This window comes from Podarcis gaigeae, assembly GCF_964106915.1.
Source record: "Podarcis gaigeae genome assembly, chromosome: 10".
NCBI lineage: Eukaryota > Metazoa > Chordata > Lepidosauria > Squamata > Lacertidae > Podarcis > Podarcis gaigeae.
This window is the reverse complement of record NC_139686.1, coordinates 3235052-3260094: the sequence shown is the minus strand read 5'-3', so window position 1 is coordinate 3260094 and position 25043 is coordinate 3235052. Positions and strand designations below refer to the sequence as shown.

The following is a 25043-nucleotide window of genomic DNA, read 5'->3' as shown; positions in this document are numbered from 1 at the left end:
TTTCCATATTCTTTTTCCATCTATTCTATAGGACTTCCCCACATCCTCCGAACCCTGCGTTCTCTGTCTTATAAAGCATCAGCAATTTGTTAACTTATTTCAAAACTTGTTGTAACTTCCATTTTATCATGTTCCCTATTTTCAATTTTACTGTAGCTCAATTCTTATATGTTTTATATTAAACACAATAAAGTTATTTCATTATTTTACCTCTGAATTCTTGTGTCTTAATTTTCATTTCATTAACTTACATTTGCTGAAGCTAGAATTTCCTGAAAGGTGCATTTTTTAACATTCATACAGCTTATAATGTTTTTTCAAATAGTCCTTAAACTTTTCCCAGTCCTCCTCAGTTGTTTCTTCTCCCACGTCTCGGATTCTGCCAGTCATTTCAGCCAGCTCCATATAGTCCATCAACTGCGACTGCCATTCCTCCAGCGTGGGCAAATCTTGTGTCTTCCATGGAGCAAACCAGTCTGATGGGTTGGGTCCAAAAAAAGTTGCTGTTGTTGTTGTTAGACACCCAGCTTTTGATAGGGCTGCTTCGTTCTGTGCTTTTGGACTCCTATGTGAGCTTATGGGTTTGGTGCTTGTGGATCTCATGGGATTTAATGTCTTGCCATTATAAATGCACGGGGATAAGTGCATTTACACAGACACATTTCCGCAAAAAGATCCAAACTCCGGCATGTAGCCGCAGGTGATACAATAGAAGCCTTTCTTCAAATGGCCTTTGCAACACAACTCACTGGGTGGTAACAAAGTATACACATTTGCCCCTTTACAACGGATGCTTTCGCTTAGCCCCGTTTCCTCAATGAATCCACCCATTTCTGGATGAAATGTAACTTCTGCCAGGAAAACCTGAGCTGAAATAGTACGGAGAGCAAAACAGCAGCCCTGTCTGACCCCCGTCAGCCTCCAGACTCCCCCAGTCACGTGGCAGGAGATTCTTCCTGAGGGCCACCCACCCCTGAGATGGGTATGACATCATGGATGATCCAGTGATGATCCATTGGTGATCCCCATGATCCAAGCAGACTTGTCCAAAGAGCAGATCTCTATGCCTGAATGAAACGGGTCTGCGATGATGGATTCTGGAGTCAAGAAATCCGCCCTTTCCAATGATCTCTCCGGCTGGCCCGGAAAAGGCAGGGAGCAGGAATCCTCAGGCATCCCGGTTGACAGACAGACTTGTCATGTTGCCAAAACACGAACTCGGACTCTGATCTGATTTCCAGGTACAACGCATTTTGTGGCGCAAACGGAGATGTTTTTGGGGTGCTCTCTCTGTGACGGGGGGGCTACTATCTTAGGCTGTATAAATTGCAACGCGCTTTAGTTCTGGGCTGCTTCACTCCGCGCATGGGGGGGGGGGGGGCTCTGCCCGCAAACAGATCAACAGCTGCCTTGCTTTCTTCCTGGCCTCATTGTGTTGCCTCTGACGGAGACACAAGGGAGGAATTTTACCTGGGTGTCGGGGGGGGGGCGTGTGTGCAAAAGCCCAAGCCCCATTTTTTCCGTAACACAGGAGTCACAGACCCTAACCCGCTGCTCAATGTGCACCAATACCGTCCTAAAACATGGAATGGATCTAAGCTCGTGGTGTGGGGGAGGGATTTTGCAATGCAAACATTGTAGGGGGGGAACACGCTTTGCAAATGGATTGGCGGGATCAACCTTTTCCCGCTCTCCTCATCCCCTGAAGGAAGAAGGGAGGGGGAAAACCTTCCTCTTCTTGGCCCCCCTCAATTTCTCCCTCCCTGGTACATCCTCCTCTCACCCCGCCCCCAAATCCCTCCACCATGCGCTGCACCTCATCCTTCTGCTCCTCCTCCTCTCCATCCGGCTTCTGTTTCCGGAATGAGGGGAGAGAGCCCCCCTCCCAACCTGCCTGCTTCTCCCGGACGTGGAGCTTCTACTCCGAATTGCTGCTCTGCGGCGTAGCTCGCGGGGGGGGGGGGGCGCTTTCGGAAAGGAGAGGAGGATGGGAAGAGGAGGATCCCCGCCCCCCGTGGATGTTGCAGGAAAGAAATGAGACTCGGGAGCGAGGACAAAGAGGTAAAGGGCTCCCGGGGGAGGAGAGGGGAGAAAAGGACCCTGAGACCCCCGCCAGCTCCCCAAAGCGCCTTTCGTGGGCGCCTTTCTTCAGGGGCAGACATAACCCTAAGGGGGGGGCTCTGGGTGCAGGGGAGACTCTGGGACAGAGGGAGGGAGTCGAGGAAGTGGGGAGGGGAGCATCCCTGGGGCAGGGAAGGGCAGCATGGGGGGGGGAGGAAGACCAGTCTTTGGGGAGACTTCTCCATGGTGGCGCCTGCGGGGATTCTCCCGAGGGGCCGCCTTGGCTTCTCCCTCCCTCCCAGGAGTCGGCCACCCCTTCAAGGCAACCGGAGGGATCCTTGGAAAGTGGGGGGGTCATGTCCCCCCTCCTCTCCTTCCTGCAACCTCCATCCTCTTCCCACCCCATAAGCCCCTGCCCTGTCCAGGAAGAGGGGAGGGGAGAGGCCTTCTCAGAAGGAGATCTTTGTTTCCCCAATCCCACCCAGGAAGCAGCCAGAAACATTTTCCTCTCTCTCAGGCTTCCATCTTTAAGTGTCTTTTCCACTGCCTGGTGCATTGAGGATGAGAATAATGTACACCTCATAACAACTTATTCCACCACCTGCTCTCAGCAGAAAGAAAACTCCCTTATCAGCTAAAATCTTCCAGCTGGAGAAAACACCAGCTTTGAATCACACAGAGTAAAACCACCAGAACCTTCTTGAAGCAATAGACCAGGAATGATTGATCTCTCTACATTAGATCAATACTATTCTATGCCTGAAAAATGCAACTATGACACTTTAAAGGTCAGCACCAACAGTGTGAATTGTGCTTGGAAATGCGCTGGGAGCCAGGGAAGATCCTTTAGGACCAGTGTTATGTGGTTTCCGCGGCTGCTCCCAGTTACTAGTCCAGCTGCTGCATTCTGGATTAGTTGCAGTTTCTGAGTCACCTTCAAAGGTAGCCCCATGTACAACACATAGCAGTAGTCCAAACTGGAGATAACCAGAGCATGCACCACTCTGGGGAGACTGTCCGAGGGCAGGGTGGGTCTCATCCGGTGTACCAGATGGAGCTGGCAGACAGCTGCCCTGGACACAGAACTGACCTGCGCCTCCATGGACAGCTGTGAGTCCAAAATGCCCCCCAGGCTGTGCACCTGGTCCTTTAGGGCCACAGTTACCCCATTCAGGACCAGGGAATCCTCCACATCTGACTGTCGTCCAGGGACAGTACTTCTGTCTTGTCAGGATTCAACCTCAATCTGTTAGCTGCCACCCATCCTCAAATCACCTCCAGGCACCAACACAGGGCATTCACCTCCTTCACTGGTTCCAATTTAAAAGAGAGGAAGAGCTGGGTATCACCCACATACTGGTGAACACCCAACCCAAACCCCCTGATGATCTCTCCCAGCAGCTTCATATAAATTTTTAAAAGCATGGGGGAGAGGATGGAGTTCTGAGGCACCCCACAAGTGAGAGCCCAGGGTTAGAACACTCATCACCTAACACCACTTTCTGGACATGGCCCAGGAGGATACCATAGTCAAAGGTCTCCAATTCCACTGAGAGATCCAGCAGAACCAGGAAACAGCTTTCCTCTCAATATCTATCCCATTGGAGATAATCAGCCAGGGCAGTTCAAGTCCCATGATGAGGCCTGAATCCCCACTGGAAATATCATGGTGGCAGGAGCTTCCCTGGTCCTGCAGCCCACAAAAGCTTCAGCCACAATACTTTTATTAGCTTTCAAGGGGCCACCAGATACTTTGTCTTTTCAAATACTCTTACAGTGACGTATGATGTAAACAGCACTTCTCTTTTCCTTGTTCCACATTGGAGAGACTTTGATACACAGGTCTGAGCTCATCTCTCTGCCTGAAACTTCTGTGTTAGCAGCAATGGAAGCCTGGGCAGTGTGTTTGGGGGTCCTGGGCTGCCTAGACAACTAGACCCCCTTCTCAGCCTGGCTGATATGGTCCCAAGGAAAGCAGAAAAGTAGGTTTGGCACCAGCTTGGCTGCAGGAGTTGAATGAAGAAGGTGTGCAGGGCACTATCCAAGCATCTTAGAGACTCCACTCAAGATTTGTGTAGGTTTTCCTCCATAGCATTTTCTTCTCCTGAAGATAAGTCATGAGGCAGCAAAGTTTAGGATCAGAGTTTTCCATCTCAGTGGGCTCCCTTCCCTTTCCTCTGCAGGATGGGCAGAATCTGCCTTCTTGACTATGGGATTCACTGTTGTTCTCATCCTCTCCATCCATCAGGGCCTTTCTTCACCTGCAGCAGAATTCCCCAACCCACCAAGGATTTGAGACCCAGCAGGTATCCTCACCTGGTTTAGCTGGCCGGTTGAAACCGTTCCTGGGATTGTGGCCCCTGTTGCATGCTGACAGATTCTGGAAGCCACAGGTGAGAGCTGAGTGCAGGGTGGGGTCCCATGGTGGATAGATTACCCCATAAGGTGCATAACATTTCCCCCACCAAAGGTACCACCACTCCTCTAACACCCCAAGACATCCTATAATTATGATACTTAAGACAAATCAGGAATCAATTCTTGTCTCCAGAGATAACACAAATTCAGCGCATCAATGAATCAATACCATATATTCAAGGCTGAAGTTTCCACTAAGTACAGTTATTTCTTTGCCTTTAATATCCAGGTTTTTCAGTGCCAGATTAGGATAGTCCTGCGTCAGAAGAGGGACACAAGATCAATCAGCACGTCATTATTATAAAGAACCATTGGGGTGAGTGTTTCCGTCTGGGACTCCCATTTGCTAACTGCTTTCCTTCCACTTCTCCTGCGCTCTCCATTCAATGTGAGACATGTAGATGAAGGTCCATCTCCAAGAACAGGAGCTTCCCTGAGCACCCATTCAGCTGACCCCAAGCACCAAGCCTGGTCACTAGTTCTCTGACTGACCCAGACCACAGTCCCTGGAGAAGATGTAGACCTGGGTCTCACATAATAGTCCACTTGGACCTCCTGAGGCCAATGGGACTGTGCAGGTGATTCATTAAGAGACAGAGGTGGATGGAGGATTATGATGCAGAGGATGGGGAATGTCCAAAGGAATCATGAACCAGAGAAAGAGAGGACTGTTTCTTGGACAGAGAGCAGCTGTATTTCCTGTGAGGAAACAATTGATTTGGAAAGGCTGTATTCCAAGATCATGCTGCTATATTAACGATGACTGAGGATTACGAAAGGTTGCTGATGCATTACTATCATTTGACATCATTGCATCTTCATTTCATAAAAACTGGGAACATGGGTAAGAGGCGGGGGAATATAGGAAATGTTGAAATAAGAAAAGCTGCTAATGGCGTTTGATGTGCTCTCTTTCCCTTTGTTCTCTTCCTTGAAACCAAAATAGGATTTCCTTTCCACCCATTCTGAAGAAGGTGATACAGAAGACAGTCAGAATTCCGGGAGATGGGGAACCTTCCGTTTCATTTGGAATAGCCATTAAAATGTGTGAAATGTGGAATATGCTTCACTGAATGAGCACACATATCTCACATCAATGAACTCAAACAGGGGAGAAACCATTTAAAGGTATGGAGAGTGAAAAAAGTTTCACTGATAGTGGAAAACTTAGAAGACATCAGTGGACTCACATGGGCAAGAAACGATTTCAATTCACAGAGTGTGGAAAGAACTTCAGTCAGAGGGCACACTTAAATTTACATCAACGGACACATACAGGTGAGAAACCTTTTAAATGTATGGCGTGTGGAAAGAGCTTCAGTCAGAATGGATACCTTAGAAAACATGAACAGACGCATGCAGGGGAACAACCTTTTAAATGCATGGAGTGTGGAAAGAGCTTCAGTCAGAGTGGACAGCTCAATAAACACCATTGGACTCACACAGGAGAAAAACCATTTGAATGTATGGAGTGTGGAAGGAGCTTCAGTTTCAATGGAAACCTTAGAAGACATCAACAGACTCACACAGGGGAGAAACCATTTAAATGCATGGAGTGCGGAAAGAGCTTTAGTGATAATGGAACACTTAGAAGACATCAACGGACTCACACAGGGGAGAAACCATATAAATGTATGGAGTGTGGAAAGAGCTTCAGTCATAGTGGACACCTCAATATACATCAACGGACTCACACAGGGGAGAAACCATTTATATGTATGGAGTGCGGAAAGAGCTTTAGTGATAATGGAAACCTTAGAAGACACAAACGGACTCACACAGGAGAGAAACCATTTAAATGTTTGGAGTGTGGAAAGAGCTTTAGTGACAATGGTAAACTTAGAACACATCAACAGACTCACACAGGGGAGAAACCATTTAAATGCCTGGAGTGTGGAAAAAGCTTCAAGCGGAGTGGACAGCTCAGTAAACACCATTGGACACACACAGGAGAAAAACCATACGAATGTATGGAGTGTGGAAGGAGCTTCAGTTTCAATGGAAACCTTAGAAGAGTTCAACAGACTCACACAGGGGAGAAACCATATAAATGTACGGAGTGTGGAAAGAGCTTCAGTCAAATTGCGCACCTTAGAACACATCAACGGACTCACACAGGAGAGAAACCATTTAAATGCTTGAAGTGTGGAAAGAGCTTCAGTCAGATTGGAAACCTTAAATTACACCAACGGACTCACACAGGTGAAAAACCATATAAATGTATGGAGTGTGGAAAGAATTTCAGATTTAGTGGAACCCTTAGAACACATGAAGAGACTCACATAAGTAAAAAACGATTTAAATGCATGGATTGTGGAAAGTATTTCAGTCAGAGTGCACACCTTAGAACACATCAACGGATTCACACAGGGGAGAAACCATTCACATCGACGAACACACACAGGGCAGACTCCATTTACATCGACGAACACACACAGGGGAGAAACCATTTAAATGTATACAGTGTGGAAAGAGCTTCAGTCAGTTTGGAAACCTTAGAACACACCAACGGACTCACACAGGAGAGAAACCATTTCAGTGTATGGAATGCGGAAAGAGCTTCCATTTTAATGCAAACCTTAGAACACATCAACGAACTCACAGAGGGGAGAAACCATATAAATGTATGGAGTGCGGAAAGAGCTTCAGTCAGAGTGGGCATCTCAATATACATCAACGGACGCATATAGGGGAGAGATCTTTTTAATGAATGGAGTGCGGAAAAGTTTCAGTAAGAGTGAAAATCTTAGAGGAAGACATCTACAGACACAGGGGGGGGGAACAGAGTGAAACCCTTGATTTACGTCAACAAACTCACACAAGAGACAAACCACATAAATGTCAAGAAGAACTTTAAGGGTAGAGGTTCAGTCCTATTGGAAGTCCTACATCAACAGAGCCAGTGTGGTGTAGTGGTTAAGAGCGGTGGACTCGTAATCTGGGGAACCGGGTTCGCGTCTCCGCTCCTCCACATGCAGCTGCTGGGTGACCTTGGGCCAGTCACACTTCTCTGAAGTCTCTCAGCCCCACTCACCTCACAGAGTGTTTGTTGTGGGGGAGGAAGGGAAAGGAGAATGTGAGCCGCTTTGAGACTCCTTCGGGTAGTGATAAAGCAGGATATCAAATCCAAACTTTTCTTCTTCTTCTTCACGGTCAGGAATAACTTTAAGAGCTGACGCCCTACAAACCAACAACAAACTCAAAGATGAGAAGCAGTTTAGATGGAAACATCGCAGAAAGTGCTTTAGTTACAATGGAGTGTTTATGAAACATCTAGGGAGATCTAAAGGGGAGAACCCATTTAGGTGTATGGAGTGCTGATATGTAAAACTGTATAGTCATGAAATAATGAAGGTAATGTCTCACAACAGTGATTATAATTTTATATGTAAAGTTCATTTTGATAGAGAGGGGGAATCTAGATTGCTGGTGGTGAGGATCAGGGCTTTGTAAAGCAATTCATATTGCAATACATCGTGAATCACAGTGTGTGTTTCTGGGATGTGCCTGGAAGCAGGAGGCAGAAAGTTTTTCTTCATGAAGCCCCTGCAGATGCCGAGTTGCTGACTTCCCTCCCAGATGACAGGAAGCGAAACACACACCTCCATTGCCCTGTGTCCTTTCAGCCTCTTTCCTCCCTTCTGCCGGTTTGTGTGCCTGACTTAGATATCCTGTGTGCTGTATTTTTTTACGGCTGAAACTGGATTTGCTCTCAGAACCAAAGTTTTGTGCCTCACTGGGGACCCAGTGAGAACTGTATGCTTTGAAAGCTCAGTAAAGTATTACTGAAAAAGTCCTGCTGCCTCTGTGTGTGTTTTTGACCTCAGTGTGGGACTTGCTCTACACGTGGCCCCTACCCTGCTGCTACTTGGCTCATGTCCTGGAGTTGCTCTACTCAAACATTCAAGATGGTTTTTGCACCAAACTGTGTCACACACACCCCACCTCATGATCTCCAAACACGGCTTCTTCACCATAACTTCTCCCCACCCCCTGTGTGTTCTGAAGAAAAGTTAAAATACTGTAATTTAATGGGAGATTGTCCCCCAAGCCTAATTCCAAGAGGGGGGAGGAGGAGCTTTAGGTACCCAACAGAACATTAAAAACACAGATTGAGTTCAACAGAAAGCAAAGCAAAGCCTACTCCAAGGGAAGCTGCTTCAGCTTCCAGCCTGTCTGCTCCCACAATCGCTGAAGGAGACTTGTCATTTGAGGATGGCAGAGCTGAATGGAAGCAGGCAAGGAAGCCCCACAATCGCTGCTGCTAGAGCAGGGGTAGGCAGCTTAAGGCCTGAGGGCCAGATATGGCCCATTCACCTTCTCAATCTGGCCTGCGGACGGTCTGGGAATCAGCATGTTTTTCCATGAGTAGAATGAGTCCTTTTGTTTAAAATGTATCTCTGGGTTATTTGTGGGGCATAGGAATTCATTCATTTTCCCCCCTTCAAATACAGTCCGACCCACACATGGTCTCAGGGACGGTGGACCGGCCCATGGCTGAAAAAGGTTGCTGACCCCTGTGCTAGAGGAATAGAGGCAGTGACCCCTATACTCAAAGGTGAAGGCCAGGAAGGAATTCCTCCCCATCCTTGCCACATGCAGCTGGGCTCACTTGCCAGAGCCACCTCGAGGGCCTGAATACATTTCCCATTTATGTATATGGGAAAGGGGGGGCTCTCTGTTATGTTTCTGTGATTGTTATTAAGAAATGCTCCCAACAGTGTAAAGCCTTGGCTCTAACATGGTCATGTTGATACAAAATCGTACTGTGTAATGCTTTGAATGTGCTACTGAAACAGACTTTGTAAAACTTTGTACAAAATAGCTGGAACTAAGTGAAACCGTTGCTGTCATGACAGACCCAATATAGACCACCCCACAGTGAAAAACACACCCATTCATGACTAAGGCACTTTTATTGAATAAGCCATTCTTCAAACAAAGTAACAACCTTTCACGAATAAAGACTGACTTCTCCCAGTGCCAATCAGACACAAAGCTGGGAACATCTTAGCACAACATTCTAATCATGGCTTCCAGTGCTGTTGACTCTGGCATGTCCATTCCTGCAACATCACAAAAGAGACAGCCATTAACAGAATGGGTTCAGCCCAGACACCGGCACCAGGTACTTTGCAAACACATGAATAGCAAACAGGTCACTATCACCCTCCACTTCAAAAAGGATCCTTAGCTGTAACCTCATGCTGGGGGACCTCCTCTCTGACGTCCTCTGTGACAGAACTACGAGGGCGGGAAAAGGTGGGGTGGACAACCTTTTTTGAAATTTATAAACGTATGGTCTTTCTTTTGTTCAGAGTTCCCTCCTTCCTCCTGTGTGAGTGCCTTGAGACTCTGCTGCAGAACGTCTATTAATAAAAGATCAGGGAGGACGCGGGTGGCACTGTGGTCTATGTGTGAATTTTCAGGGAGACAGGAGAGGATATATTGTTTAATAATATCCTATCTAACTTGCGCTAGGAAGTTCTATAACTTAGCAAAGTTTTGCATTCCCCTATTAAACTCTCAGTCACCAATCTAGCTGCCACATTCTGGATTAATTGCAGTTTCTGGGTCACCTTCAAAGGTAGCCCCACGTAGAGCACATTGCAGTAGCCCAAGCGGGAGATAACTAGAGCATGCACTACTCTGGCGAGACAGTCTGCGGGCAGGGAGGGTCTCATCCTGTGCACCAGATGGAGCTGGGAGACAGCTGCCCTGGACACAGAATTAACCTGTGCCTCCATGGACAGCTGTGAGTTCAAAATGACTCCCAGGCTGCACACCTGGTCTTTCAAGGGCACAGTTACCCCATTCAGGACCAAGGAGTCCTCCACACCATCCTGCCCCTTATCCCCCCAAAACAGAACTTCTGTCTTGTTGGGATTAAACCTCAATCTGTTAGCCGCCATCCAGCCTCCAAGTGCCTCCAGACACTCACACAGGACCTTCACTGCCCTCACTGTTTATGATTTAAAAGAGAGGTCAAGCTGGGTATCATCCACATATTGATGAACACCCAGCCCAGATCCCCTGTTGATCTCCATCAGCGGCTTCATGTAGATGTTAAAAAGCATGGGGGAGAGGACAGAACCCTGAGGCACCCCACAAGTGAGAGCTGAGGAGTCTGAACACTCATTCCCCACCACCACTTTCTGAACACGGCCCAGGAGGAAGAGTGGAACCACTGTATGACACTGCACCCAGCTATAGTCGATGGTATCAAAAGCCGCTGAGAGATCCAGCAGAACTAGGAAACAGCTCTCACTTTGTCCCTAGACCTCCGGAGACTCCTTTTGCTTTTAGAAGTGCTATTAAATGTTGCTTCCAGTGTACAAAATTTTATTCATTCAGCATAGGCATTTCTTGCCCTGCATCACTATCAAAAGCTATACTGGCCATCTCAAAATTCAAAAATTCAAAAATATACAAAATCTCAAAAAATCTCAAAATACAAAACAGATCTTCACTGCCTTAGGTCACTGTGAACTCTGAGGGACTGGGGGGAGGGTGCTTAATCCCCACTACACTGTGGAACAAAGGACCATGTGCTTACCAGGAAGTATGCTCAGAAAAATACTTTTCAGCTTAGGATCTTAATCCTTTGCAATCCTTCAAAAATACGCAACGCTGGGGCCAATAACCCTTTGTGGGAATGTTCAGAGAGGCAGGAGAGGATATATTGTTTAATATACTTCCTAACGTGCTAGCAAGTTCTATAACTTAGCAGAGTTTTGCATTCCCCTTTTAAACACACTGCGGTTAGCTTGTTGCAAGCTTGTTTATGCTTCTCAAAATAAGATTCCTGGTAATTTCCCTTATATCCCTCTTAAAAAGAATAGATACAACACAATCTTGTGTAAAGTATATAAAAGAAGTTTACTCACACATTCAGTTCACAGATGGATCCCTGAAGGCAGACTTAGTTACAAAGTATATACACGTGGATCTACCCCCATATGAGGGGTTGATCCCAGTGACTGCAGACTGTCACTCACTGCAGCTCACATGGCGAAAGCAAGATGGAGAAAGAGAGAGGGGGTCTGCTTGCCCTGTGCTTTTGTTACCTGAACAGGTAAGGTCACGCCCACCTCTAGTCACATGCTAAAGGAAGTTTGTCCCAATCAGGAGGAAACAGGATGTTTTCGACTGACTGGACCAGACATTCCCTCGCATGTCCACTCTAGACTAACTAGGAATGTTGTACTTGACTGCTATCTATGTATCACAGTCTACACCACTGAGCCTCTCGGGCTTGCTGACCAGCGGTTCGAATCCCCAAGACGGGATGAGCTGCCATTGCTCTGTCCCAGCTCCTGCCAACCTAGCAGTTCGAAAGCATGCAAGTACGAGTAGATAAATCAGTACCGCTGTGGTGGGAAGCTAAATGGCATTTCAGTGCACTCTGGTTTCCGTCACAGTGTCCTGTTGTCCCAGAAACTGTTTAGTCATGCTGGCGACATGACCCAGGAAGCTGTCTGTGGACAAACGGCAGCTCCCTGGGCCTGAAAGTAAAATGAACGTCACAACCCCATAAACACCTTTGACTGGACTTAACAGTCCAGGGGTGCTTTACCTTTTTTAACTTAATAAAAATCAGACTTAGCAGCTGGTTTGCTCCAGCATTACTCTAGTTGGTCTCTGTTAGTTTCTCCAACCGTTGGGAGACTTACGGTTTCCTAGATGGGCTCCTCTTGCATCCCTTAAGGAGGAGCTGTTTTACAATCTTTTTCACCATCATGCCTGACCACTAGTCTTGCTAGCTAGGGGTGATGGCAGCTATTGTCCATAAACAGCTGGAGACCCAAGTTTGGGAAACCCTGTTCACCTTGAGGAGAAAGGAGGGCTCACTTGCATCAGAACATCAGATGAGCCCTGCAGGATCAGGCCCAAGGGGCCCCTGCGGAGGGACTGCAGCTTCCCCGCTCATGAAGGAGCTGTAGGGTGAAGGTGCCGTAGGAGCGATAGGGAGGCAGGCGGTATGTGGGGGGGGGAGTGGAGGAACCAGGGAGAAGGAGTTTCTGGAGCCTCTACAGCCCCCTCCCCACCTGCTCGCTGAAGGTTTCCTCTCCCCCTCTCATTTCAAGGATTGGGGCATCTTGCACCCTGAAGTTGCTTTGCTTGGGGGGCGGGGAGCTATTTTGTTTGCTGAGGGCAGGAGTCACAAACCTGTCACATTGTGGGTGTCAGGCTTTTAGGTAAGGGCGTGAGGTTCAGGTGGGAAAGAGTTGATAAGGAAAATATCCTGGGGTGTGGGTTTACTCCGCTGCCCAGCTCGTCAGGTTCCCACTCCCAGCAGGTCTCTGGGGTCAGCAAAAGAAGGAGCCTCCAGCCAAGTTAAAGATGCAAAACAGCAGTCAGTTGAGCTGATCTTTATTTGTTGCAACAAGGTTCAAACACACCAAGAGTAGGAACCCCGAGAAGATGGTTGCATGGATTTTTAAGACCTCTCCCCATTTCCCACAATACATTTTTCAACAGCATCTTTGATGCATCACAGATTTGTCACAAAGTAGGAGTCTTTGGCATTCGGAAACATGGACCCGTCACCCACCCCTGTCAACAACCCCAGTTTCCCACACGTTTTAACTTCCCTCTTCCCCAAAGAATGTTGTTGTTTAGTCCTTTAGTCCTGTACAACTCTTCGTGACCCCATGGACCAGAGCACGCCATGCCCTCCTGTCTTCCACTGCCTCCTGCAGCTTGAAGAAGAAGAAGAGTTTGGATTTGATATCCCGCCTTTCACTCCCTTTAAGGAGTCTCAGAGCGGCTAACATTCTCCTTTCCCTTCCTCCCCCACAACAAACACTCTGTGAGGTGAGAGGGGCTGAGAGACTTCAGAGAAGTGTGACTGGCCCAAGGTCACCCAGCAGCTGCATGTGGAGGAGCAGAGACGCGAACCCGGTTCCCCAGGATTACGAGACTACCGCTCTTAACCACTACACCACACTGGCTCTCCTGTTTGTAGCTTCAAGAAAACTGTCCAACCATCTCTTCCTCTGTCGTCCCCTTCTCCTTGTGCCCTCCATCTTTCCCAACATCAGGGTCTTTTCCAGGGAGTCTTCTCTTGTCATGAAGTGGCCGAAGTCTTGGAGCCTCAGCTTCAGGATCTGTCCTTCCAGTGAGCACTCAGGGCTGATTTCCTTCAGAATCGATAGGTTTGATCTTCTTGCAGTCCATGGAACTCTCAAGAGTCTCCTCCAGCACCATAATTCAAAACCATCAATTCTTCGGCGATCAGCCTTCTTCATGGTCCAGCTCTCACTTCCATACATCACTACTGGGAAAACCATAGCTTTAACTATACGGACCTTTGTCGGCAAGGTGATGTCTCTGCTTTTTAAGATGCTGTCTAGGTTCGTCATTGCTTTTCTCTCAAGAAGCTGGCGTCTTTTAATTTCATGACCATCTGCAGTGATCATGAAGCCCAAGAACGTAAAATCTCTCACTGCCTCCATTTCTTCCCCTTCTATTTGCCAGGAGGTGATGGGACCAGTGCCCATGATCTTCGTTTTTTTGATGTTGAACTTCAGACCATATTTTGTGCTCTCCTCTTTCACCCTCAATAAAAGGTTCTTTAATTCCTCCTCACTTTCTGCCATCAAGGTTGTGTCATCTGCATATCTGAGGTTGCTGATTTTTCTTCCGGCAATCTTAATTCCGGTTTGGGATTCATCCAGCCCAGCCTTTCGCATGACGAATTCTGCATATAAGTCAAATAAGCAGAGAGACAATATACAGCCCAAAGAACCATAATAGTATTTACCCATCCCCCTAGCTGCAAGGCTTTAATGGGCTTCTCCTTTGAAAGCATCAGAATTCAACCCACCATCCCGATGGATTTCTGCCTGGGGCATGTGCTGCCCTTGATCGCCTCCTGCCTCCTAAGGGATTATGGAGTCAGGGGGAGCCCTGGAGACCCCAATTCCAGAGGAGTCATTAGCCGTGGGAACCAAGGAAATCGATCAAACCATTGAATTTTGGCGATTATTTGACGTTTCTACAGTTTTCTATATTGGATAATCAGAGGAAACAGTCCGATTCATGGTATCCGCTTCTTGCTACAATTGTATAGGCTGCTTCTCTGAGCCTCTTTGCTGTTGTGCATGGAAGGTGCCTGTGTCCACGGTCCTTGTCCTGTCCTTAATCAGAGGATGTGGTGGGGACTTGGGGCTTTGGGGGAGTCGTTTAACCACCCCCCCCATTCCTGGTGTTAATAGCACAATACCTAAAACGTGGACGGATCTAAGTTCATGGCGTGGGGTGGGGGAGGGAAGAAATTTGCAATGTAAACACTGTTTATGCGGGACCCCACTTTGCAATTGGATTGCCGGGATCAGCCCCTCTCCCGCTCTCCTGATCCCCAGAAAGAGGAGGGGAGGGGGAACCTTCCCCTTTCCCCCAATTCTTTCCCTTCCCTCCCAGCATATCACTCTCTCACCCCTTCCCGCGCTACCCCAAATCCGCCCCCAGACGTTGCCCCTCTTCCTTCTCCTCCTCCTCCTCCTCGCAAGTCTGCTTCTGTTGTGGGAATGTGGGGTGTGAGCCCCCCTCCCAAACTGCCTGCATTTCCCGCAAGTGGAGCTTCTGCGCAGAATTGCTGCTCTGCTCCATAGCTCTAGGGGCGCGCGCTTTCGGAAAGGGGAGGGAGGAGGCAGGGGAGGACACCCCCCCCCGTGGATATTGCAGGGAAGGAAAGGAGAATCGGGATCGAGGACTAAGAGGTAAAGGGATCGCGGGGGAAGGAGGGGGGAGAAAAGGACCCAGAGACCCCGCCAGCTCCCCCAAGCGCCTTCCGTGGGCCCCGTTGGCAGGGTCTGGATCCCTGCACGTGTGCTGCGAAGGGGGCTTTCCTTCGCCCCCTAGGCGCCTTCGCAGGGGCGGATATGGGGCCCCCACCCTGGGAGTCCCCACGACGGCCTCCTTGACCCGTTTCCCCCACGTAGACATCCCCGGGGCGCTGTGGGGTTCGCGGGAAGAGAGTCAGGCCTTGAAAGGGATACGGGCGCTACAGACGCCTGGATAGAGACCTCACCCCCGTCCCTCCCTTGCTCGTCTTGGGGTGGCCCCTCCGGATGGAAAGATGGGGCGCGCATGGAGAGGGTTGGGCTGCGGCAAGGGGGCCTCTGGGTGCAGGGGAGACTCCGGGAGAGAGGCAGGGGGTCGAGAAAGTGGGGGGGGGAAGGAGGGGAGCATCCCAGCACCACGGGGTGGGGGAGAGATAGGAAGACCAGTCTTTGGGGAGAAGTCTCCATCGTGGCTTCCTTGGGGAGTCCCCGGAGGGGGCGCCTTGGCTTCTCCCTCCCACCCAGGAATCCACCCCCCCTTCAAGGCGACCAGAGAGGGATCCCTGGAAAGTGGGGGGTCGTGTCCACCCACCCCTTCCTTCTTGCAAGCTCCATCCTCTTCCCACCCCATAAGCCCTTGCCCTGTCCAGACGCAGCAATTCTGCCCAGTCCAACAGGAAATCTGGAGAGGAAGAGGGGGGGGGGGAGGCCTTCTCAGAAGCGGCTCTTGGTTTCCGCATTCCCACCCAGGAAGCAGCCAGAAACCTTTTCCTCTCTCTCAGGCTTCCATCTTTATTGTCTTTTCCACTGAGGATGAGGATAATGTACACCTGTCATCAGAAACAGGGGTGCAGAGTCCATGGAATGGCTCTCAGGATTGATATGGAAGTTGCACCTCAAAAGCATTTCTGTTCCTCTTATTCTTTGAAGGCAATGTCAGAGTGACTGACAAGCTGAGATACAATCCACCAGCATCCGATGACAGCGACTGCATTAATCTTCCCAGTCAAAGGACCCATTTTCATGATAGACAGTGCCTGTGGCTGGAGGCTCTACACACCGGGTGTCCCTGTGCAAGCCAAAGACTGCCAGTATTAGCACAGGTGAGGTGTGTGACCTTCCCAAATTTACACACTGTATGTGAATGAGAGTTTGTGGGTGGGATTATCGTTTACAGAAACCCTGTGATTTTCTCCACCCATAACATTTCGTGAGCTGATATTGCCGTGCGAATTCCAAAATAACTTTAAAAAATCACAAGATGATGATGATAATAATAAAAATAAAATTTTATTTATACCCCACCCTCCGCAGCCAAGGCCGTGCTCAGGGGGATGATAAGAATAATTGCAGTATTTATCCCCCGCCCATCACGCTGGGTTTCCCCAGCCACTCCAGGGAGCTTAAAGTACATAAAAAAGACAGTAAAACATCAAACATTAAAAACACCCCAATGCAGCTGTCTTCTAAATGTCAGATGGTTGCCTGTTTCCTTGCCCTCGGAAGGGAGGGCATTCCATGGGGCAGGAGGCCCTCTGTCTGGTTCCCTGGAACTTCACTTCTGCCAGCAAGGGAACCAGCAGAAGACCCTTGGAGGCGGACCTCACTGTCCAGACTGAGTGATGGGGGTGGAGACGCTTCTTCAGGTCCATAGGGCCGAGGCTGTTGAGGGCTTTAGGTTGCAGATCTTACTCCTCCATAACAATCTCCAGAGCAAGTTCCACGCATAATTAGCAGAATAGCAAAAAAATGCTCAAAGGCAGCAAAAAAGTAATTCAACTGAGAAATCTATTACAGTGGTACCTCTGATTGCGTACGGGATCCGTTCCGGAGGCCCATTCGCAACATGGGCAGAACACAAGCCATGTCTGCACACGTGCAGGTCACGATTCACTGCTGCGAATGCATGTGACATCATTTTGCAGGTCTGCGCATGTGCAAGCGGCAAAACCCGGAAGTAACTGGGTTGCCATGAGACACAAGACAGAAACGCACAACCTGAAGCAAACGTAACATGAGGTATGACTGTACTGAAGACAAATAAGCATAACAGGATCCAAAAAATAGCAAAAATGTAACTCACAGTAAAACCCTGACTTAGCATACCAAAACAGCACTCAAGTAAGAAACAGACAGAATATAGTAATATCAGAATATGAAGTGGGAGCAGGCGCATTTCTTCTTTTTTTTTAATATAAATTTTATTAATTTTCATCCAATTATACATTTTATCCCGAATACAGCACATTGAAACTGTTTTTGACTTCCTTCAGCGTCTCTGAGAATCATCCGTATTTATACCTTTAATACACATTCCCATCTTTCATATTGTCATTATTCCTTCATAGTTCCATTATTTTTAATAAACAATACTTTTTTTTTTTTACAGTGCCTCTTTAAATCCCACTAGCGTTGTGTTTACACCACATATGTTTTTCAGATAATCCACAAATTTTCCCCAGTCCTCGATGGTCTTTAATATATCTGATTTTCCCCGTTAATTTGTCCAATTCCGCATAGTCTATCAATTTTGATCTCCATTCTTCTATCGTCGGTATCTCCTCTTGTTTCCACTTCTGAGCCAACAGGATTCTGGCTGCCGTTACCGCATATTGGAAGAGCTTACAGTCTTTTCTTCTTATAGCATTTCAATACTGGAATTTATATATAATTCAATGACAGAGTAACCCTGGGACTAGATAACAAGCCTCCAGGTTGACCAGCCCCCTCTGCCCTTCACTTTCCTCTTCCGCACGGGCAGAATCTGCCTTCTGGACTGTGGGATTCACGGTTGTTCTCCTCCTCTCCATCCACCAGGGCTTGACTTCAGGTGCAGCAGAATTCCCCAGCCCCCCAAGGATTTGAGACCCATCAGCTTTCCTCACCTGGGTTAGCCGGCCGGTTGAAGCCGTTGCTGGAACCCCTGTTGCATGCTGACAGCTTCTGGAAGCCACAGGTGAGAGCTGAGTGCAGGGTGGGGACCAAGGGTGGAAAAATGACCCCAGAAGGTGCAGGACATGTCCCCCACCAAAGGAACTACTGCTCCCCAACACCCCATGACATCTAGATTCAGGTGGGTAGCCGTGTTGCTCTGACACAGTAGAAATAAAAAATTACAAAATATTCCCGTAGCACCTTAGAGACCTTAGATTTGTTCTAGGTATAAGCTTTTGTGTGCATGCACACTTCTTCAGATACACTGAAACAGATGTCACCAGACCCTTATATATCATGGGAGGTTGGGGTGGGAGTTTTCCTCAGAAGGGTACTCCTACTACCATCTCCCACTACCCTTTACTACAGGAAGAAGTGTGCATGCACACGAAAGCTTATAACTAAAACAAACTTAGTTGGTCTCTAAGGTGCTACTGGAATATCTGGCTACCTACCATTAAGTACAGTTATCTCCTTGCCTTGAATATCCTGTTTTTCAGTGCCAGATTAGGATAGTCCTCTATCAGAAGACTAGCACAGGATCAGGCAGCACATCATCATTATAAAGAACCATTGGCGTGGATGTTTCCGCCTGGGATTCCCATTTGCCAGCTGCTTTCCTTCTGCTTCTCCTGCTCTCTCCATGCAATGTGAGGCATGAGGACACAGGTCCATCTCCCAGAACAGGAGCTTCCCTGAGCACCCATTCAGCTGATTCCAAGCACCAAGCCTTGTCACTAGTTCTCTGATTGACCCAGACCACAGTCCATGGAAGAGATGTAGACCTTGGTCTCCCAAAATGGTCCATATGGACCTCCTGAGGTCAGTGGGACTGTGCAGGTGATTCATGAAGATCTAGAGGTGGAAACGGGGGCAACCATTTGATTTGAAAGGCAGTCCCACAAGACAACAGTATTCCAAGATCATGCTGTGTTATTAAAGATGATTGAGGGTTATGAAAGGTTGCTGATGCATTACTATCATTTGACACTTTTCATTTCCTAAAAATTGGGAACATGGGGAGGACATGGCAGAATGTAGGAGATGTTGAAATAGGAGAAGGTGCTAATGGCGATTGATGTGCCCTTTTTTTTCTGTGTTCTCTTTCTTGAAACCCAAACAGGATTTCCTTTCTGCCCACTCTGAAAAAGGTGATGGAGAAGACAGAATTGCAAAGGACAGGGCACCTTTCGTTTCATTAGGAGTAGCCATTAAAATGTGTGAAATATGCTTCACTGAATGAGCACACATAGTTCACATCAACGAACACAAAAAGGAAAGAACCCATTTAAAGGTATGGAGTGCGGAAAGAGCTTCTCTTTCAATGCAACACTTAGAACACACCAGCGGACTCACACAGAGAGAAAACGTTTTAAGTGCAGGGAGTGTGGGAAGAACTTCAGTCAGAGTGGACACCTCAATATACATCAACGGACTCACACAGGGGAGAAACCATTTAAATGTATGGAGTGTGAAAAGAGCTTTAGTGATAGTGGAAAGCTGCGATCACATGAACGGACTCACACAGGGGAGAAACCATATGAATGTATGGAGTGTGGAAAGGTTTTCAGTCAGAATGGAAGCCTTAGATCACATCAACGGACTCACACAGGGGAGAAACCATTTAAATGCATTGATTGTGGAAAGAGCTTTAGTGATAATGGAAACCTAAGAAGACATCAACGGACTCACACAGGGGAGAAACCATTTAAATGCATGGAGTGTGGAAAGGACTTCAGTAAGAGTGAACACCTTAGATCACATGAACGGACTCACACAGGGGAGAAACCATATAAATGCATTGATTGTGGAAAGAGCTTTAGTGATAATGGAAACCTAAGAAGACATCAACGGACTCACACAGGGGAGAAACCATTTAAATGCATGGAGTGTGGAAAGAGCTTTAGTAACAGAGGATACCTTAGAAATCATCTACGGGTTCACACAGGGGAGAAACCATTTCAATGTATTGAGTGTGGAAAGAGCTTTAGTTTTAGTGGAAGCCTTACAACACATCAACGGACTCACACAGGGGAGAAACCATTTCAATGTATTGAGTGTGGAAAGAGCTTCAATCAGAGTGGAGACCTTAGAAATCATCTACGGATTCACACAGGGGAGAAACCATTTAAATGTATCGAGTGTGGAAAGACCTTTAGTGAAAATGGAAGCCTTAGAACACATCAACGGACTCACACAGGGGAGAAACCTTTTAAATGTATCGAGTGTGGAAAGACCTTTAGTGAAAATGGAAGCCTTAGAACACATCAACGGACTCACACAGGGGAGAAACCATTTAAATGCATGGAGTGTGGAAAGAGCTTCAATCAGAGTGGAGACCTTAGGAACCATCAACGGACTCACACAGGGGAGAAACCATTTAAATGTATTGAGTGTGGAAAGAGCTTTAGTTTTAGTGGAAGCCTTAGAAAACATCAACGGAGTCACACAGGGGAGAAACCATTTAAATGCATGGAGTGTGAAAAGAGCTTCAGTCAGAGTGGAGACCTTAGGAACCATCAACGGACTCACACAGGGGAGAAACCATTTAAATGTATGGAGTCTGGAAAGAGCTTCAATCAGAGTGGAAAACTTAGAGGACATCTACGGACACACACGGAAGAAACCATTTAAGGGTATGGACTGTAGAAGGAGCTTCAGTCAGAGTGGAACCCTTGATTTATGTCAACAGACTCACACAAAAGACAAACGATATACGGTAAATATCAGGAAAGTAGATAGAAATTCACTCTTAGTGGAAGTTCAAAATCAACAGACCTATGGACAGGAAGAACTTTAAGAGTTTAAACCTGTCATACCATCAACAAACTCAGAGGGGAGAAGCAGTTTAAATGAAAAGACTGCAGAAAGTGCCTTCTTTATAATGGAGCATTTAAGGAACAGGGACGCGGGTGGTGCTGTGGGTTAAACCACAGAGCCTAGGACTTGCCAATCAGAAGGTCGGTGGTTTGAATCCCCAAAACGGGGTGTGCTCCTGTTGCTCGGTCCCTGTTCCTGCCAACCTAGCAGTTTGAAAGCACGTCAAAGTGCAAGTGGATAAATAGGTACTGCTCCGACAGGAAGGTAAACAGCGTTTCCGTGCGCTGCTCTGGTTCGCCAGCAGCGGCTTAGTCATGCTGGCCACATGAGCTGGAACCTGTACGCCAGCTTCCTCGGCCAGTAAAGCGAGATGAGCGCCGCAACCCCAGAGTTGTCCTTGACTGGACCTAATGGTCAGGGGTCCGTTTACCTTTACCTTTATTTAAGGAACATCCAGGGACTCTCACATGGGAGAACCCATTTAGATGTATGGAGTGTGGGATGTCTTCCTCTCAGAGTCCACTCTGAGCAATAAACTCAGCTGGAAATCATTCCTAAAAGCATGAAGTATATGTGAAGTTCTGGTGTTTATATGTAAAACTGTATAATAATGAAATAGGGCAACATCTCACAATGGTGAGTATAATTTTAGATGAAAGTACCTTTGGTTTTTACACCAAACTCTGCCCCCCCACCGCATAATCTCCCAGCACTGCTTCTTCACCAGAACTTCATCGCTGCCTCCTGCCCTGCGCATTCTGAAGAAAACTTGAAATACTGAAATTGAATGGGAGATTTCCCCCCAAGCCTAATTGCAAGAGGGGGAAGGAGGGGCTGCAGGTACCAGGAAAGTCTCCTGGGGGGCCCACCTTCATTCATGAACCCCATGGGGCAACCCCAGAGCTCCTGCTCATTCTGGGATTTGAGGAAGATGGTCCCAGAAGTTTTGCTTCAATCATGCTTCTCAGGGGTTTTCCTACCAGAGGACCACAGTGTTGTGGCTGCTGTTGTTGCCATGGACTGGCTGGTGAGGGGGGGGAGGCACCAGCTGGGGGACCAACAAGGGGAAAAGGCTCAGATCCTGTGGACTGGTGGTGGGATGACAATGAGTAGAAAGAGGGAGAAAATGGAGCAGACCGGAAGGGGAGATGTTGCAAGCTGAGGAGGAAACAGGGTTTGGTGAACAGGAAGAGTCTGGGGCAGAGAGCAGTTCAAGCTCAGAGGGAGGAGAGGAGGGGGCCTGGAGACCCATAGGAGGCCGGCTGCTGAAGCATCCAGGGAGACTCCCGCTCCTGCTGCGCCAGCACATGCCTTTGCGTCTGGGAGTTAGAACTCTTAGAATGTGGGTATCCCATTTTTCAACCAGAACAAAAACCCGCTAGCCTTTTCCCAGGTCTTTCTTGTCCTGACAGTCATATGTCTTCTCTACGAAGGACTCTACAAAGTTCTTTTCCCTCCCTTTATTTACCATGGGGTCCCAGCAACCTTTTCTGCCTCTAGGGAAAAGAGGTCCTTTTCCATTGGACGCCTGGCAGCCCAGTGCCAAATCCGGCTGCTCCAGCGAAGAACGGAAAGGAGCTGGAAACGCCCTTGCGCTCTGACGCGCACCAGTCACTTCCTCCCGGATCCTGGTGCTGCCGGTGCAGCTGCATTTACGAGAAAAAGAGGAATTGGAAACCGAGCCCAAGTCCCTCGCTATCCAAACTGGCCATTGGACCAGCCTTGGGGCGTCTTCCTTGGGGAAAAGGAAAAGTTTCAGATCTCAGGTTCCCCGACAGGGAATGAGAGCTTTGATTGGCATTCTCCCCTTGCAGTTAATTGCCTCTCTAATTGCAGAACCCCAATTCTCCCGTTCTGCCCTCCCCCTCCTAGCTACCTCTTGCCAGGAAGGCTGGGAGTGAAGACCGTAAGCAAAAGAGACAGCCAAGGATGAGAATCTGGGTTGCTGGGTGTTTCAGAGAATCCCGCCCACAATCTTCTCCATTCCTGGACCCACGTCCGCATGCGCTGCTCCTGGCCATCCCAGGGTCTTTTGCTAGATTAATTTATGGCCGGCCTGGGACTGAAAATAAACTACCAAAAAACTAAATTACTGACAAAAAGCCTCACAATGGAAGAAAAAAAAGAACTTCAAGAAAAAACAGGCCTGGAAATTAAAAATAAGGTTAAATACCTTGGGATCTGGATTTCAAATAAAAGTTTAAATTTATATGAGGATGATTCTAGTAAAGTATGGAAAGAAATTTTTTAAAAAATATATGGAAACCTGGACGAAACTCCATCTCTCTCTCTGGGGAAGAGTCTCGGTTGTGAAAATGAATATCCTCCCCAAAATGATTTTCTTATTCCAAACAATACCCATTTTAGGAGAAATGAATTGTTTTAAGGAGTGGAAAAGGGAAATGTCTAGATTTATATGGAGTGGAAAGAAAGCGAGAATTAAACACCAGTTATTAACAGATAAAAAGGAGAGAGGAGGTTTTGCATTGTCAGATTTGGAATTTTACCATGCGGTGGCAGGATTGGTTTGGATAAAAGACTGGATTACACTAAAAGATACGGACCTATTAGATTTGGAAGGCCACGAGAATCGGTCTGGATGGCACTCTTCTTTAATGTACGAAAAAGTGAAGGTCCATAGGGGATTTTTGAGCCATGTGATAAGGAAATCATTATATAAAATCTGGAAGAAAGGACTACTAGAGCCAAAAATACCCTTGTGGACATCACCAAGAGAAGCCATATACTCATGTTAGAATATTTACAACTAGCAAAACTGATGGGAAGAGTTAGAGGAGTATTGAACCAGAAAATATTTGGAGAATGGAGAATATTTGAGGATTATAGAAGATCATAATGAGTGTTAGAAAAAATGTTGGAATGAAACTATTTGGCTTTAGTAGAAATGCTGTAAGGAATTATGTACAAATAAGTTTTAAGCTTTAGGGCTTTTTTTGGTAAGATAAGGTTAAAATAAATTAATTTAATGACAGAATATAGCGAAAGATGGAAAGGATTTGCTGAGATAATTAATAACTAGAATAAAAAAAAGGGAGGTGTGAGGAGGTCGATGAAACAAGTTAACGAAAGATAAAGATTTGGGAATATTGGATTTGTTTTTAAATTTTTTGTTTGCTTTTGTTTTTGGTTTTGATGTATTGTGTGTTTTGTTTTTTCTTTCTTTCTTTTCTTCTCTTTTTATTGACTTGTATAGTTTAATTTTTTTGTCTATCTTTTTTCCTTTTCCTTTTTTTCTTTGTAATTCTAAATTCTCAATAAATATCTTTTTTTTAAAAAAAAAAAAAGAAGAGGATTATAGAAGATCATATTGTTCCAACCACACCATATTAGCAGAACCTGAGTGATACTTGTAAACACAACAAATGCTGTTTGTGGAGTAGACTGGAACAATATTAAAGAATATAAAACTGTGAGGGAAAACAACGGCAATATAAACAGTACCATGAGAATGATTGGAAGACTCATTTTGTCAGAAGTCTTTTTTATTTAATTAGGAAGATTAAGTTTTTTTATGCACATAAATCTTTTTCTTCTTTCCTTTTTCTGTAGGAAAGAAGGAGGTTAAGGGGTGATATTATAGCCATGTTCAAATGTATAAAAGGATGTCACATAGAGGAGGGAGAAAGGTTGTTTTCTGCTGCTCCAGAGAAGCGGACACAGAGCAATGGATCCAAACTACAAGAAAGAAGATTCCACCTAAACATTAGGAAGAACTTCCTACAGTAAGAGCTGTTCGACAGTGGAATTTGCTGCCAAGGAGTGTGGTGGAGTCTCCTTCTTTGGAGGTCTTTAAGCAGAGGCTTGACAACCATATGTCAGGAGTGCTCTGATGGTGTTTCCTGCTTGGCAGGGGGTTGGACTCGATGGCCCTTGGGGTCTCTTCCAACTCTAGGATTCTATGTATTTTCTTCTTTCCTTTTTTCTTAATTGTTTTTTCTTAATTGTCTTTTTTGCAGTATGAGATTGTAAATTATTTGTATATGTGTGTAGTTTAAATTAATA

General features: G+C 46.8%; 1 protein-coding gene across 1 annotated transcript; it reads left to right on the top strand.

Annotated features, from left to right (window-relative positions):
- Window positions 1–1802: 1802 nt before the first annotated feature.
- LOC310826096 (uncharacterized protein) lies at window positions 1803–23266 on the top strand. The gene is made up of 3 exons (XM_083700676.1): window positions 1803–2061; window positions 16197–16369; window positions 19324–23266. Exon 3 carries the CDS (start codon window positions 19440–19442, stop codon window positions 20832–20834), a length of 1395 nt encoding a protein of 464 aa, XP_083556802.1. The 5' UTR covers window positions 1803–2061; window positions 16197–16369; window positions 19324–19439; the 3' UTR covers window positions 20835–23266.
- The last annotated feature ends 1777 nt before the right edge of the window (window positions 23267–25043 follow it).

Bases quoted from the DNA above. Each gene is read 5' to 3' on its own strand.
- LOC310826096 (XM_083700676.1), top strand. From the start codon at position 19,440: ATGAGCACACATAGTTCACATCAACGAACACAAAAAGGAAAGAACCCA.